The sequence below is a fragment of the Chrysochloris asiatica genome, unplaced genomic scaffold (assembly GCF_000296735.1).
Source record: "Chrysochloris asiatica unplaced genomic scaffold, ChrAsi1.0 scaffold00442, whole genome shotgun sequence".
In the NCBI taxonomy this organism is placed as follows: domain Eukaryota; kingdom Metazoa; phylum Chordata; class Mammalia; order Afrosoricida; family Chrysochloridae; genus Chrysochloris; species Chrysochloris asiatica.
In genome coordinates, this window is record NW_006408960.1 from 1,037,977 (window position 1) to 1,052,341 (window position 14,365).

General features: G+C 49.0%; 1 protein-coding gene across 1 annotated transcript in view; it reads left to right on the forward strand.

Annotated features, from left to right (window-relative positions):
* MYO9B (myosin IXB) overlaps positions 1 to 14,365 on the forward strand; it is a 109,759-nt gene that overhangs the window by 54,386 nt on the left and 41,008 nt on the right. The window contains exons 7-13 of the mRNA XM_006877133.1: positions 3,483 to 3,545; positions 5,076 to 5,175; positions 7,393 to 7,493; positions 11,064 to 11,193; positions 12,040 to 12,129; positions 13,450 to 13,566; positions 13,755 to 13,889. Of these exons, the coding sequence (XP_006877195.1) occupies positions 3,483 to 3,545; positions 5,076 to 5,175; positions 7,393 to 7,493; positions 11,064 to 11,193; positions 12,040 to 12,129; positions 13,450 to 13,566; positions 13,755 to 13,889 (736 nt within the window). The remainder of the gene's footprint in view (positions 1 to 3,482; positions 3,546 to 5,075; positions 5,176 to 7,392; positions 7,494 to 11,063; positions 11,194 to 12,039; positions 12,130 to 13,449; positions 13,567 to 13,754; positions 13,890 to 14,365) is intronic.

Consider the following 14,365-nt stretch of genomic DNA (forward strand, 5'->3'; position numbering starts at 1 on the left):
GGGTGTGCAGATTCTGGAGAGAAACGTTCTGCCCAGGGAGCAGCCGCCACCAGCTTAACCATGGCTCCATTTTGAGCCACTCTGGTCAGGTGACACTTCTCAGTTCTGCCTCCAGCTGAAGTCAAAAAGCAAGGCACCCCAGTTCTCCAATTTGTAAGACATCATCTTTCTGTGGATTCATGTACTCGGAGCCCTCAGGGGCTGGCCCCCCTGTTTAAAGAAAGGAAAGGTTCTGTTGAACAAAAGAAGCCAGACACAAAAGGGCAAATACTGCGTGGTCTCCTTGATGTGAAACGTCTGGAAGGGTCAACGCATAGAGACAGTGCTTAAGAGGCACTGAGTTTCTGGTTGGTATAATGGTGGTTTGCTCATGGTGGCCGCGTGCACAAAGGAAAGAAACTCTCTCCGGTTCTGTGCCATCCTCATTTTCTGTTCCAGCTTTTCACAGGCTGATTATTGAAAGCCAGTTGCCAGGGCTTTCTTCCTTAGTTCTCCTTAGTTAGGAAGCTCCACTGAGTTTGGTTCTGCATCCTCACAACATGCGAGCCTCCAGGGACAGAAGAGTGATGACTGTAGGTGAAGTGTCCTGGCCGGGAGTAGAACCTGGGTCTCTCACATGGGAGGCTGGAAATCTACCACTGAGCTGCCATTGGTCTCTATATGGTAACAAAGCTGTTTAAACAATTATAAAACCCAAGTCAGATGTCTTCTTCAGTTTTCAGTTGTGGGGAAAAGAAATAATCCCATTCTTGGGGGGATGGTGGTGGCCCCCCAGACAGGCTTCCCATGTAGATCCAGGTGTAAGCACCGCTGAGTCGATTCCTACCCATAATGACCCGGTATAGGGTATCTGAGGAGCAGCTGGTGAACTTGAACTGCTGACCTTGTGGATCAAACCAACTTTGCAATCCAGGACATTAACGCACTGTGCTCGTACCAGAACTCCAGTTGTTAGGTGCCGTTGAGACTGACCCATAGTGACCCTGTATAGGGTTTCCAAGGAGCGGCTGGTGAGCTTGAACTGATGACCTTGTGGATCAAACCGACTTTGCAGTCCATACCAGGACTCGAGTAGAAGCCCATAAACTGCCCTGTTTCCCCCACACCTGCGGGTTAGCCTGCACCTGGACGTCCAAGACCAATGGTCAGCTCCAGTCACATTCACGTTTGTGTAGGACCCTGGCCTAGGAAACAGAAGCGACTGGCCAAGTTCCTTTGTTTAAAGATCCTAACTGTCAGGAGGGACAGTATTTAGAATGATCTTATTTATATGTGTGTGTTTGCATTATAAGAAGGTCTAGTGGCACGGTGCCTAAGCGTTCATTCAATGGCCAGCCAAAAGGTCAGTGGTTCAGATCCACTAGCTGCTCCACAAGAAAAAAGACTGGGCAACTCGCTCCCATAAAGCCTGCAGCCTGAGACCTACCTGGTGGGTCGACTGTCACCTGGAGTCTCTAGACGTCTCAGTCAACTCGACAGCACGCAAAAACAGCAGCAGTTTACATTGTGGAGTGCCTGGGCGGGGGATGCAAATGGCAAACATATTTGGTGCTCACCAAAAGGTTGAAAGGTCAAGTCCCCCGAGAGGCACCTCAGAAGAAAGGCCTGGTGATCTGTTTCTGAAAGTCTGGCTGTTGGACCTCTGTGGATCACAGTTCTCTGGCATACAGGGTCCACCAAATGTCAGCCTAGCAACCAGAGGTTTTGTTTGTTTGTTGATTACATTGTGTCCAAGGGGTTAATTTGGAGACCATCTGGTATCTTCATTCCCTAGTGCTGCCGTGACAGAAGTGCCACAGTGGGTGAGTTTAACGAACAGAAGTTGATTTTCTAATAATTTAAGAGGCTAGAAATGTGATTCAGGGCGCTGGCTTTAGGGGCAGGCTTTCTGTCTGTCGGCTCTGGGGGCAGATCCCTGTGACAGAGTCTCTAGCCACCTGTCCTTGGATCTCCTGGGTTAGCAGACTGGTCTGTGTTCACCATCTTCAAATACTGCCTGCCACCTTCTGGGCCGAACGTGCTCGTGACTGGGGACTCTTCGGCCCAGAGTCAGTGACATAGCCACAGAGGACTAAAATGGAGAGTGAAGCATCCAGCTGATAAGAAGAGAGGGCATATGCACAAGAACACCCACACTTGCAGATAATACGCACTTGACCTGGTTTCAATGTCTGGATGATCAGAGCTCAACTAGAAGAAGAAAGAAGAGGAAAAAAAGAATACGCTGATACAATTTGATGAACTTGACCTACACCTATGGATACAGTAGCTCAAAAGAGGGAACAAATCTTTACAGCGAGGACCATTCCCACCCCCTCAATACACAAGGTAGACAGGGATGAACAACTTGGACACTGGCTTACCTAAAATGGGGGGCTAAAAAGGCAAGATGCTACTGGCTTACAAGCTTTCAGGAGGGAGCCTAGATCCAGAGGGCGTGGAGGAAGGTAGACTCTCTACTGAGTAGTATCCAATCTGTTTGGGCAGGTCTGATGAAAGGAGATGGGGATAGCGCTCATGTGGCACAATAGTGAATACTTGCTATCAGGACTGACTGTGAGAGTTGGAAATGTAAAGATACACATTTTGTAGCAAAAGGAGGGGAGTGGTTGACTTTGCAGTCCAGTAGCGAAGGTCCCTGGGACCATGAAGGGAGAAGAGCAGAGAGCGGGGCCCTACCCAGAGAAGCAGTGACGCCAGAGATGGAGGCAGAGATGATGACGTGGAGAGATGGAGAGGCTGGGGACTCTAGACCCAGGGAGGGAGAGAGGGTGTGTGCTGATGGGGGGCCAGGCTTTCAGGGTATACTCTTTGGTTGGTTGATGGTGCATGGAGGGAATTGTAACCATGGCAATGAAACGATATACAATAGGATGAATGTAAAGCTAATGTTCTCCCATGTAAACTATAATTCACAGTTAAACATTTAAAAAAAAAAAAAAAGTGATAGGCCAAAGACCCACCCAACACTAGTAAATGCCTCATTCACTCAGTAGAGTGACCGCTGCGCCCAAGTGGGATCACTTCCACAGATGTGCGGTTTGGGTTTCCAACACATTATTTTGGGGGGTACATAATTCAGTCCTGTACACATGGTAGCAGTTTATTTCATCAAGAAAGTAATACTCTCCTCCATGGTTCAGTTTTCAGCCAGACAGTAGACAGGTCTATAAGGAAGGGGGACAGTGACACTAGGGAGACACAGTCCTTAGAATAACCAACCATTTGACATCAAAAGGGCAGCATTTACCCCAGGACAACATTCAGAAGGGTTAGGGAAGATAGAGAATTGTAGGCAGGGAGGAAGTGGGATAAGTGACGTTACATCGAGGGGTTACAATCAATGGAAATGAAACAAAATGTATAAATTGCCAAATGCCAAACTGATGATGTGCTCTGTAGACCTTCACCCAGTTCACAATGAAAAGTTTTAAAAAAGAAAATGTTAAACTTTAACATTTTGTTTCTTTCTCTTTTAACAGAGCTATTGTGGAAAAGTATCTGCTAGAAAAATCTCGCCTCGTCTCCCAGGAGAAGGACGAGAGGTAGGAAGGAAGGGGGCATTTCCTTTACTGGTCTCTGACTGTCACACCCACAGCTACCTGTATCAGTACCTAGTGGGGAAGAAGCTTAAAAAGTGCAAGTGGGTAAGCACCTTACAAGCTGAGAAATTGGCAGTTCAAACCCACCTGGAAGTGTCTTGGAAGACAGTCCTGGTGATCTGCTTCCAGAAGGTCACAGCTTTGCAAACCCTGTGGGGCACAGTTGTAGCCTTAACATGGACCGCCATGAGTTAGAATCAGCCCCGCAACAGAACAGCTGCTTTGGTTAATAGTTTGGGGATTTATTGTGCAAAGGAGTCCCCAGGTGGTGCAGATGGTGAAAACGTTTGGCTGCTAACTGTAAGGTTGGAGATTTGAGGTTCCCCACCTCCCTCCCAAGACACCTCAGAAGAAAGGTCTGGTGATCATCTGAGCAATCAGCTATTGAAAAGCCTGTGGAGAACAGGTCTGCTCCGATACACGGGGAGTCTCTGTGTCAGAGTCAACTTTGCAGCAGCTGGCATCATCAACAGTATGTGTTCTGAGATCCAGAGAATGTCTCTGGACAGCATGGCCGGGCTCTTTTGGATGGGACCACCTTTTAGAAGGGGGCCTGTTCTTTGGTTGTCTTCCCCGGGCCAACTGTCAGACGTTAGCTCTGTGCTCCTACCACCTACGCCACCTGCTCATCCCTCCCCCAGGCTTTGCCCAGAGTGGGTGTCCAGAGGCCTGCCAAAACCTGGTGAGGTCAGAAGACAAACACGCTCCCAGAGAAATCTACTTACCAAAGAAGCCCTTATTTTAAAACAGTGAAAATCTTCATAATTAAACATATACCCATTCAACAATTCCCGCATGTCCAATTCAGTGACGCTGATGACCTTCTTCCAGCTGTGCCATTGTCCTCGCTGTCTTTCCAAAGCATCCCCCCACTAAAAATGTAAACTCGGTGTTCCCCCCTCCCCCTTCAAGCAGCACCTCCACCTCCCCTCCCTCCTTGGTAAACACAAGTCGTCTTTGCGTCTGTAGACTGGCTAATTTCACATCGTTGAGAGCATACACTATTGGTCCTTCTGAGACTGACTTCTTGAGCTCAGCATGACGTTTCCCGGGTTCATCCCTGTTGTGGTGTGCACCAGGATTTCATTTCTCTTTATGCCCAGAAGCCTTTTTCTTTCTGTAAATTATACTTCAGTGTATACCTATTTGAGGTCCTTTTCCTCCCTGCGTAGTGCAAACAGATTACACTCAAACAGTAAGCTAAAGATTAGTAGCTTGAGGCAGTGCAGAATCACAGGCTTGAGGCCTGTCCATCTGCTTCCAGAATATCACAGTCAAGAAAACCCTGTGAAGCCATTCTGCTCTGTTACCAGATAGGGTCTCTGTGAGTCAGAATGGACTCCACAGCAGAGGGCTTGGTTTTGGGGGGGTTTTCTTCCCTGGAATGGTCTCTGGAGCAGTTATAGAGGTGGTTTGAAGAGCAGTTGTTACTCAACCCCCAGAATGCCCTTTTCCTCCTCACCTGGCCCGCAGGAACTACCACGTGTTCTATTACTTGTTGCTCGGGGTTAGCGAGGAAGAACGCCAAGAATTCCAGCTCAGGCAGCCGGAAGATTACTTCTACCTCAACCAGGTAAACAAGCTCCTAACCCCAACCACAAATGCCCTCTTTCTGTTTCCCGCCTGCTGTTTTCAGGCCGCCAGGAGCCCAGAGGTCATCTACCCTGGCCGTCCTTGGCTCCCAAGCTGCCTCAAGGATCCAGGGGAGGTGGCACAAAGGACCCATTCATTCCCAAGTCCCGCCCCACCCACCAACTTCAGCCGGCACCTTCCCACACGCCGCCCTCACCCCTTCAGAAACACCCAGAGTCCTGATGTGTAGAGAGCTTGCCAAGCTACGAAGCTTGAGGGAACATTCCCCACTCCAGACTCCAGCCGTAGGTCTGGGGGTCCCTTGGGGCTCCCTACAGCCCCTCAGACTCAGTGGCTCAGGAGGACAACTCAGGGAACACTCTACATAAGACAGCAATCTTATTTCAGCAAACGAGCACCGGATGAACTTAGCTGAAGGCTCCCCTGGGCCTCAGTGTTTAGGGTCTTTACTGGCTCATAGTCCCCTCCACCTGGCTGGTCTCTCGCGTGGCTGACCTAAACTGCCTTCTTAGTTCCCTAGAGCTGCTGTAACAGAAATGCCACAAGTGGGTGGCCTTAAGGGACAGAAATTGAGTTTCTCACAGTTCTGGAGGCCAGAAGTCCATGGCTCGAGGGGAAGGTCCTTCCTGATCTATGTCAGCTTCTAGTAGCACTCTTGGGCTTTTAGACACGACCTGTTTCCCTCGTCAGAGTCGTCTTCTCCCAGTGTCTGGTCTGTGTCTTATCTAATCTTTTACAACTCCAAGAAATGATTAGGTTTAGGATCCACCTACATCAATAGGGCTTCATTAATATAACAAAGAAAACTCTGTTCCCAAACAGGATTATATCCACAAGTACAGGAGTTAGGGCACCAGCACCCATGTGGGGGGACACAGTTCAGTCTGTACCATTTGTCCAGTAGGCAGAGCCCCAGGTAGAGATTCTCCAATCAGACCGAACCCTCTGGGGGCCTGGAGGCCACCTCCCAGGAACTGAGGGCCCCAACCAGACCTCAGATTGGGCAAAGCTGATGCTTCACTATTGTCTTAGTTTCCAAAGGCTGTTGGGTAACACAGGTGGGTGGCTTGGAAGCACAGGAATTTATTATCTCTCGCCTCTGAAGGCTAGAAGTCCAAATTCAGGGTGTCAGATGTTGTTAAGTGCCTTCGAGTCTGTTCGGACTCATAGCAACCCAGTATAGAGTTTCCGAAGAGTGACTGGTGAGTTTGAACCATTGACCTTGTGGTTCAAACCAATCTTGAGGTCCAGTGCTTCTCCTACAAAGCCAAACCAGGACTCAAGGTGTCAGCCGGGCCCTGCTTTCTCTGTGGACATCATGGGCAGAGCCTTCCCCTTTGTCCCACCTTCTGTAACCCTGGGTGATTCGTGGCATTCCTTGGCTTGTAGGAGCATCCTCATACGGTACCTGTCTTCCCTGGTATGTGTTTCTCCCTGTCTCTTTTCCCTTTTTCTGTTTGTTTTTGTTTTGTCTTGTGTTCTCTCCCTTAGTCTCTTAGAGCTGCAGCAACACAAACACCACAGAGCGAGTGGCTTTAAAGAACAGAAACTTATCGTCTCACCATTCTGGAACTAGAGTCCCAATTGGTCTCGGCTTCACCCATGGTCGCCTTGGCCTTCCTGGGTCGCCCTGGTAGACCCCTGTCACATGCACCATTTGTGGTCTCTTTCTATTCTGCTCTTCTTAGAACTCAGAAGGGATTAGATTTAGGACCCACCCTACTTTGGTGTGAAGGGAGTCCTGGTTGATAACCACAAAGTCGGCAGTTCAAACCCACCAGCCACTCTGTAGGAGAAGGATGAAACTTTCTGCTCCCATAAAGATTTTTACAGCCTCAAAAATCCAATTGTTGTTAAGTGCCACCAAGTTCGTTTGTTTCATAGAGACCCTGTATAGGGTTTCCAAGGAGCAACTGATGGGTTTGAACTGCCGACCTTGTGGTTCGCAGTCTAGTGCTGATCCTACAGTGCCACATGAAAACCCTATACAGGGTCGCTGTGAGTCTAAATTGGCTGAAGAGCACTAACAAGTGTTCCGGTGAGGCTTCTTTAACCTAACTGATACCATCTGCATAGAAAAACCCGGCTTCTCCAAAATAGGTCATGTTCACCCGTGCAGGGGTGCAGCCTCCAGCCCACCTCAGAGGTGGGGGGCACTGCTCAGCCCTCGCAACACACTTTGCACCCTGTGTTTCAGCATAACTTGAAGATTGAGGACGCGGAGGACCTGAAGCACGACTTTGAACGGCTCAAGCAAGCCATGGAGATGGTGGGCTTCCTGCCGGCCACCAAGAAACAGTGAGTGTCCACGTCCACATTCACGTTCATCCACCTCCCCAGCCACCAGTCACAGACAGACAGGAACCCTGGGACCGCAAATACAGGGAAGGGCCTGGAACCATAAGTCACAAGTCCCTGGGAGTGCACGTTAAACCCTCCCCTGGCCCTCCTACACTACCCCAAGTCCCCCACACGTTTGGGAAACGCTGTGGCTGTGTCTACTACAGCTAGGTAGGCCAAACCAAATGCTCACATCTGTTCACCAAAGATGATCACAAATATGCCAACAGCAGCCTTCTTTGTAGTCACCAGAAAATGGCAAGGAGTCTCTGGGTGGTGTGAAGGGTTAAACATTCAGCTGCTCACCAAAAGGTTGATGGCTTGAGTTCACTGAGAAGTGACTTGGAATAAAGGCACGGGCATCTGCTTCCCAAAAAGCAGCCATTGAAAACTGTCATTGAGTAGCTGTATCCTGAAACCCCTTAGATCACCTTGAGTCACAGTTGATTCTACAGTAATGAAATAAAAATAAAATGCGGACATGCGTGTCTCAGTCTACAAGGACAAGCTGTAACGAGAAATCACACATGAACACTACTGTCTCACCATTCTGGAGGCTAGAAGTCAAATTCAGGGAGTCAGCAGGGCCCTACATTCTCTCTATTAGCTGTCGAGACTGTTCCTTCTCTCTTGCACCTTTGATAGCCCTGGGTATCCCCTAGTTGTACATGTGTCTCCACAGGGCATTTGTCTTCCCTCTGTGTATCTCACTGTGTCTGCTGTACCTTTGTTACATGACGTCTCTCAGAATTGATTAGGTTCAGGACCCACCTACTCCAGCATGACCTTATTAACTTAACAAAAGAAAACTCCACTGTTGTAGAGCAACTATAACACAAATACCTCAAGTGCTGAGTGGCTTTTGAAAAAACAAAATTCTATTCTCACAGTTGTGGAGGCTAAAAGTCCAATTTGGTGTTGGGCGTGTTGATCCCTTCCTTGTCTGTACCCTGGGGTTTGTAGAGGACCCTGGCGTGGCGCTTGTCTTCCCTGAGTGTGTCCCTGTGTCTGTTGTTTTATATATCGCAGAACCCACCTATTCTGATATGCCCTCATTAACATAGGAGAAAACTCTTTCCAAACTGGATCACATCCCACAAGTAAACAATTCCAGCACTTATTTAGGGAGACACCATTCAGTCCATAGCACCCTATTTCTAGACAGGGTCATTTTCACAGTTGCACTGGTAGGATTTGAATGTAATGTTTTGGGGAGCACATTTTGATCCCTAACAATAACCATCATCAGAGAATGGAGTCTCTACACAGACTGTGATATACCCACACAGTGCAATGGCAACTTGATCAGGAAAGGGCCAGAGAGTAAAGATTCTAGCCTCAGAGAACTAGGCATCTCTTGCGTTTTCTTTATGTTTTGTGGGGGGTTTTTTTGTAAAAACTCCTTTCAAAGATTAAACGGCATTCTTAGCTCTGGTACCTTACCAAAACTAGATTTGACCCACAGTCCAGAGTTTGCCAACCCCCAGACTACTCTGTATCAGTGGGCCTCGCACAGGGCAATTCTGCCAGATCTGGAAATGCTTTTGTTTGTCGACCCTTGTTGGGACACTGGAGACCAGGAATGCTGCTTTACATCCTACAATATACACACATCCCAGAAGCAAACATTAGTAAAACCAAGGTGGGAATTACTGTGGTCTCCAATGAGGAGAGCTGACAAAACTTGGTACGTGGGAGTCCCTAGGTGGCGCAGATGTTTGTGCTCCACTAGTAACTGAAAAGTTGATAGTTCATCCGATGACACCATGGAAGAAAGTCCTGGCAATCTGCTTCCATAAAGATCACAGCCAGGAAAGCCCTATGGAGCACAGTTCTACTCTGTAACACTTGGAGTCACTGTGAGTCCAAATAGAGTTGACACCACACCAAGTTATATTGCTGCCTGCAGTCACATTGAGAACACCCAACCCCACATCAGCCCCAACACAGTTTCTCAGTGACATTGCCTGGCACAAGTGCATACCCGCCTCACTGATGTCAAGTTGACAGCGTTGGAAGTGTGCAGGGAGTAAGTAAGGGGCCACTATGAAACATTTTATTATTCCTTTATGATATAAAATAATATGTTCATTTCAAAAAAAAAAAAAAAAATTTTAATAAAATTGGAATCCTGGAGTGTGGTGCAGATGGTTACTAGCCCAAAATTTGGTTCTAACCCAGCCAGAGGCTCCTCAGAAAAAGGCCTGGCCATCTGCTTCTGAAAGATTGTTGTTGTTGTTGTTAGCTGCCATCGAGTCTGTACTGACCCATAGCGACCCTATGCACAGCAGAACAAAACACTGCCCGATCCTGGGTCAACATCACCACCGTTGCCACGCTTGAGTCCATCGATGCTGCCACTTGGCCAGTCCATCTCGTTGGGGGTCTTCTTATTTTTCTCTGACCCTCCACCTTACCAAACATGATATCCTTCTCCAGTGACTGCTCCCTCCTGACAATATGTCCGAAGTATGAGAGATGAAGCTTAGCCATCCTGGCCTCCAAGGAGCACTCTGGCTGTACTTCTTCCAAAACAGATCTATTGGTTCTTTTGGCAGCCCACGGCACTTTCAGTATTCTTCTCCAACACCATAACTCAAAGGCATCAATTCTTCTACGATCTTCCTTATTCACTGTCCAGCTTTCGCATGCATATGAGGTTACTGAAATGCCATGGCTTGGGTCAGGCACACCTTAGTCCTCAAGCTGACATCTTTGCTCTTCAACACTTTAAAAAGGTCTTGTGCTGCATATTTGCCTAATGCAATATGTCGTTTGATTTCTTGACTGCTGCTTCCATGGACTTCATTTGTCTTGGATCTGAAAGATTACAGCCTTGAAAACCCTATGGTACAATTTGACTCTGTTCACGAAGGGGGTTGCTGTTGAGTTGAAAATCAATTCAAAAGCAGCTAACAATTTTGGGAAAAAATATAAACTATAAGAAGGCTTCAGAAAGTTAGTAGAGTAAGACAAAAAGATAATGGGATTTCTCTACCGACTTTTTGAAGCCCCCTTGTATAGTGAAACAGCGAGAGTGGAACACAGTAGGATGGACTTGTTTTTTTCAGGTCTCGGAGTTTTCCGCCTCTGGCAGACTGCGGCCTTACCACTTTCCTGTTGTGTGTTTCAGTGGAAAGTATTTTCATTTTCCTTCTCTGACAGGTTTCTACCATACGCATTTTCCAGCTTCTGCAAACTTACTGTATTAGAAAAGAAGGGGGGGAAATCATCCATGCTTCAAATTTTTGACAATAATCACTGCCTGATGTTTTGGTATATGTTCTTCCAGAATTCATAAAAAATGTTTGAAAACTCTGTCCCCAACCCTTCCCACCCAAAAAGTTAAAAGACCTTCTATGAAGCTACATTCCACAGTCAGCGAGTCCTCAGTAGGACCCAGCGTTCCTCAGACTTTGTTCTAATGGAAGCTTGCTGGTTTTACTAATGAAGTGCAAGTTTTCTAGATGTTTCCATGGCCTGGCAATGGCAGAAACAGTCCTTACTTCAGACCCTTTTCTTCCTAAGGATTTTCTCCGTCCTCTCGGCCATCCTGTACCTTGGCAACGTCACCTACAAGAAGAGGCCCACGGGCCGCGATGAGGGACTGGAGGTCGGGCCCCCAGAGGTGCTGGACACACTCTCCCACCTCCTCAAGGTACTTTCCCTGCACTCCAGCCAGAGCCTGGACTAGGTGCATATGTCAGCCAGCACCCAGGACTTCCTGCTAACCTGTGATTCCAGAACTGGGCCCACGCACCGCTTCCTCCCAGCCTCTCCACCGTGTCCCTTCCTCATTTCTGGTGACCTCCCTAGGCGGGGCATGACTCTCTCTAAATGACAGCATGATCGGCGAGGTCATCTTGTGGGGCCTCATTGGGGACAATTCTAGTCTTAGGCAGCTTTGGTGATGGTCATGACTGGGGAAGCAGGTGCTATCCATCGTGTGGGTGGAGGCCAGGAAAGTTGCATAGGATGCCCCACCGCAGGGTGTTCTAGGCCCAAATGTCAGGAGTGCCAAGGTGGAAAACCGTGCTTTAGCATACGAGACCCTGTCTATTTATCTGCCTGTCTACCTACCTACCCACACACCTATTTAACTACCTATCTACCTGTCTGCCCATCTGTCTACATACATACATGCATGCATGTCTGTTCCCTGCTTCCTTCTGCAGGCTGGAAGAGACTTGAAGGCTTGACAGCTGGCTCCCATGGGGCCTGTCCCCAGGGGAGGTCCAAGCCCAGGCTCAAGCAGCAGTGGCTTCAAAGTGGGTCACCAGGCACCGTCTGGCCCCACAGCTGCCGTCCTGTTCATGGAGCCAGAATTCTGTAACTCAACAGCAGACAGAAGGGCTCAGCTTGTCTGTCCTGGGGTGGCTTTGGGTACAGACATTTTAGGGTCCATCTTCCTTCTCCCCAGGCCCAGGAGGGATGCTGATTGTGCCCAACAAGCTCTTCACCCCCTTTTTCTCTCCCACCCCCCCACCCCCTGATGATGAAACAGGTGAAGCGAGAGATCCTGGTGGAGGTTCTCACCAAGAGAAAAACAGTGACCGTCAATGACAAGCTCATCCTACCCTACAGTTTCAATGAGGTGAGCATGGCCTGGGTCCCTCCCCAGAAATATGGGTGGGCCGGCTGGCTCTCCAGAAAGAGCAGGTGCAGACAGTCCCTTCACATCCTCCTGTGCACACGGTAACAGCACCAGCCAGCTTAGGTGGCATTTGACAGCCCACTCACCAAATCCAGCCCCCTGCTTAGGTTTGTAAATAAAGTTTTATTGACACACAGCTACACACAGCCATATACATATTGTCAGTGGCTGCTTTTGTAGTCCCTGGGGAGCATAAATGTTCCCCGCACTCAGCTGCTGACTTCCTCAGGTGCCTTAGAAGAAAGACCTGATGATCCGCTTCCAGAAAATCCGCTGTTAAGAGCCCTATGCTCCTCTGACACAGGTGGGGTCACCCTGAGTCAGGGTTGACGCCATGGCAGCTGGGACTGGTCCAGCAGCTTGCTTTCTCTGTACAACACCAGAGCTGAATTCTTAAGTGCCCAGCCACCAAAGCCACAAATACTGTTTGACCCTTTGTGGGGAAAGTTTGCCAACCCCTAGGCCTGAGCATAGCCTGTAAGGCCTTTGCGTGGACTCCTGGTCTCGGGCCAGAACCCTGTAAGTCTTAACAAGATGCCTCCCTCTGGCCTCGGCTGCAACTGGGCTATTTTCTTTCTGGCGTGTCTATCTTGTGATTTTGTATCTCATGAGTCAACATGGCCGTGGCGTGTAACTTGCTTTGCGGTGGGAGGTTATCTGCCCAAGGTGGGGTCTAGTAGTCAGTCCAGGGCTCCTCCCTCGGTGATGGGAAGCTGTTTGGGTATTTTCGGCAGTTATTGTAGACAATCTAGAGCCCCTGGGCGGTGCTGATGATGGTGGGTGTGCTCAGCTGCAAGTAGAGTTGGAAATTTGAGTCTACCCAGAGGCCCCTTGAAAGCAAGGCCTGGCAGTTTACTTCCGGTAGGCCCTAGCCCTAACAGCAGCACAGTTCTGCTCGGACATGATCGCCATGTGTTGTCGAAAACAACTGCTTGGAGCCCTGGGTGGTGCAAACAGTTAACTTGCTTGGCTGCTAACTGAAAAGTGTAGTTCCGGTCCACTCAGAGATGCCTCAGAAGACAGGCCATCTACTGCCAAGAAGATGGGAAAACCCTATGGAGTGCAGTAACACTGACACACATAGGGTCACTGAGTCAGGGCCAAATGGACAACAACTGGTTGGGTCCCTGGGTGACAGAAATGATGACTGTAATCAGCTGCTAACCAAAAGGTGGTGAGCTCAAGTCCTACATGTGACACCCCCCTTTTCTGTATGATACCCTTCCCTTCCATGTGACGTCCCCCTTCTTGTGGGCCCAGGCCATAACCGCCCGCGACTCCATGGCCAAGTCTCTGTATAGCGCCTTGTTTGACTGGATCGTGCTACGGATTAACCACGCCCTCCTCAACAAGAAGGACATGGAAGAGTCTGTGTCGGTGAGTGTTCCACCCACTCCAGAGCCAGGTGACCCCGGCGTACCTCCTGTGGCATCAGGAGAGGGACCATCAGGCCCAGCGGATGGCCTCAGCTCAGACTAAACACGAGGGACCTCCCAGCTGCCCAGATTACGGCCACTCCTTCAGGGAGGACCTTCTCTGTGATCCCCACCAGCTCTCTTCCACAGTGCCTGTCCATCGGGGTCCTCGACATCTTCGGGTTTGAAGACTTTGAGAGGAACAGCTTTGAGCAGTTCTGCATCAACTACGCCAACGAGCAGCTTCAATATTACTTCAATCAGCACATTTTCAAACTGGAGCAGGTGAGAAAGTGTGCTCTGGGGACCCTCCTAGTCCTGGGGAAATAGAGTGTTCTAGAACTGGGATCTCTCTCAGGACCCATTGGTGAACTTGCCCAGAATTTCCCTCTTGCTGCTGCATTCTCTCCACAAAAAGGAAAGCTTGGGAAAGCCCCACCCAGCTTAGGCTGGCCTACCAACGGGAACGTCTTGGCTGCAGAACAGTCCTCAACTCTATCTTTACTTGGGTCCCAGGGTGCTGCTAATGGTTAAGTGCTCAACCACTAACCAAAAGGTTGGAGGTTCGAACCCACCCAGAGGCGCCTTATAAGACAGGCCCTACAGTCTGCTTTACTGAAATGTCACTGCCTTGAAAACCCACTGGAGCAGTTCTGCTCTATACACTGGGGTCACCAGTATTTGGAATCTACTCGTGGTAACTAGCAACAGCTTTGCTCAAATGTCCACGTCATTTCCAGGGGACAGACCAGCCTGGCATC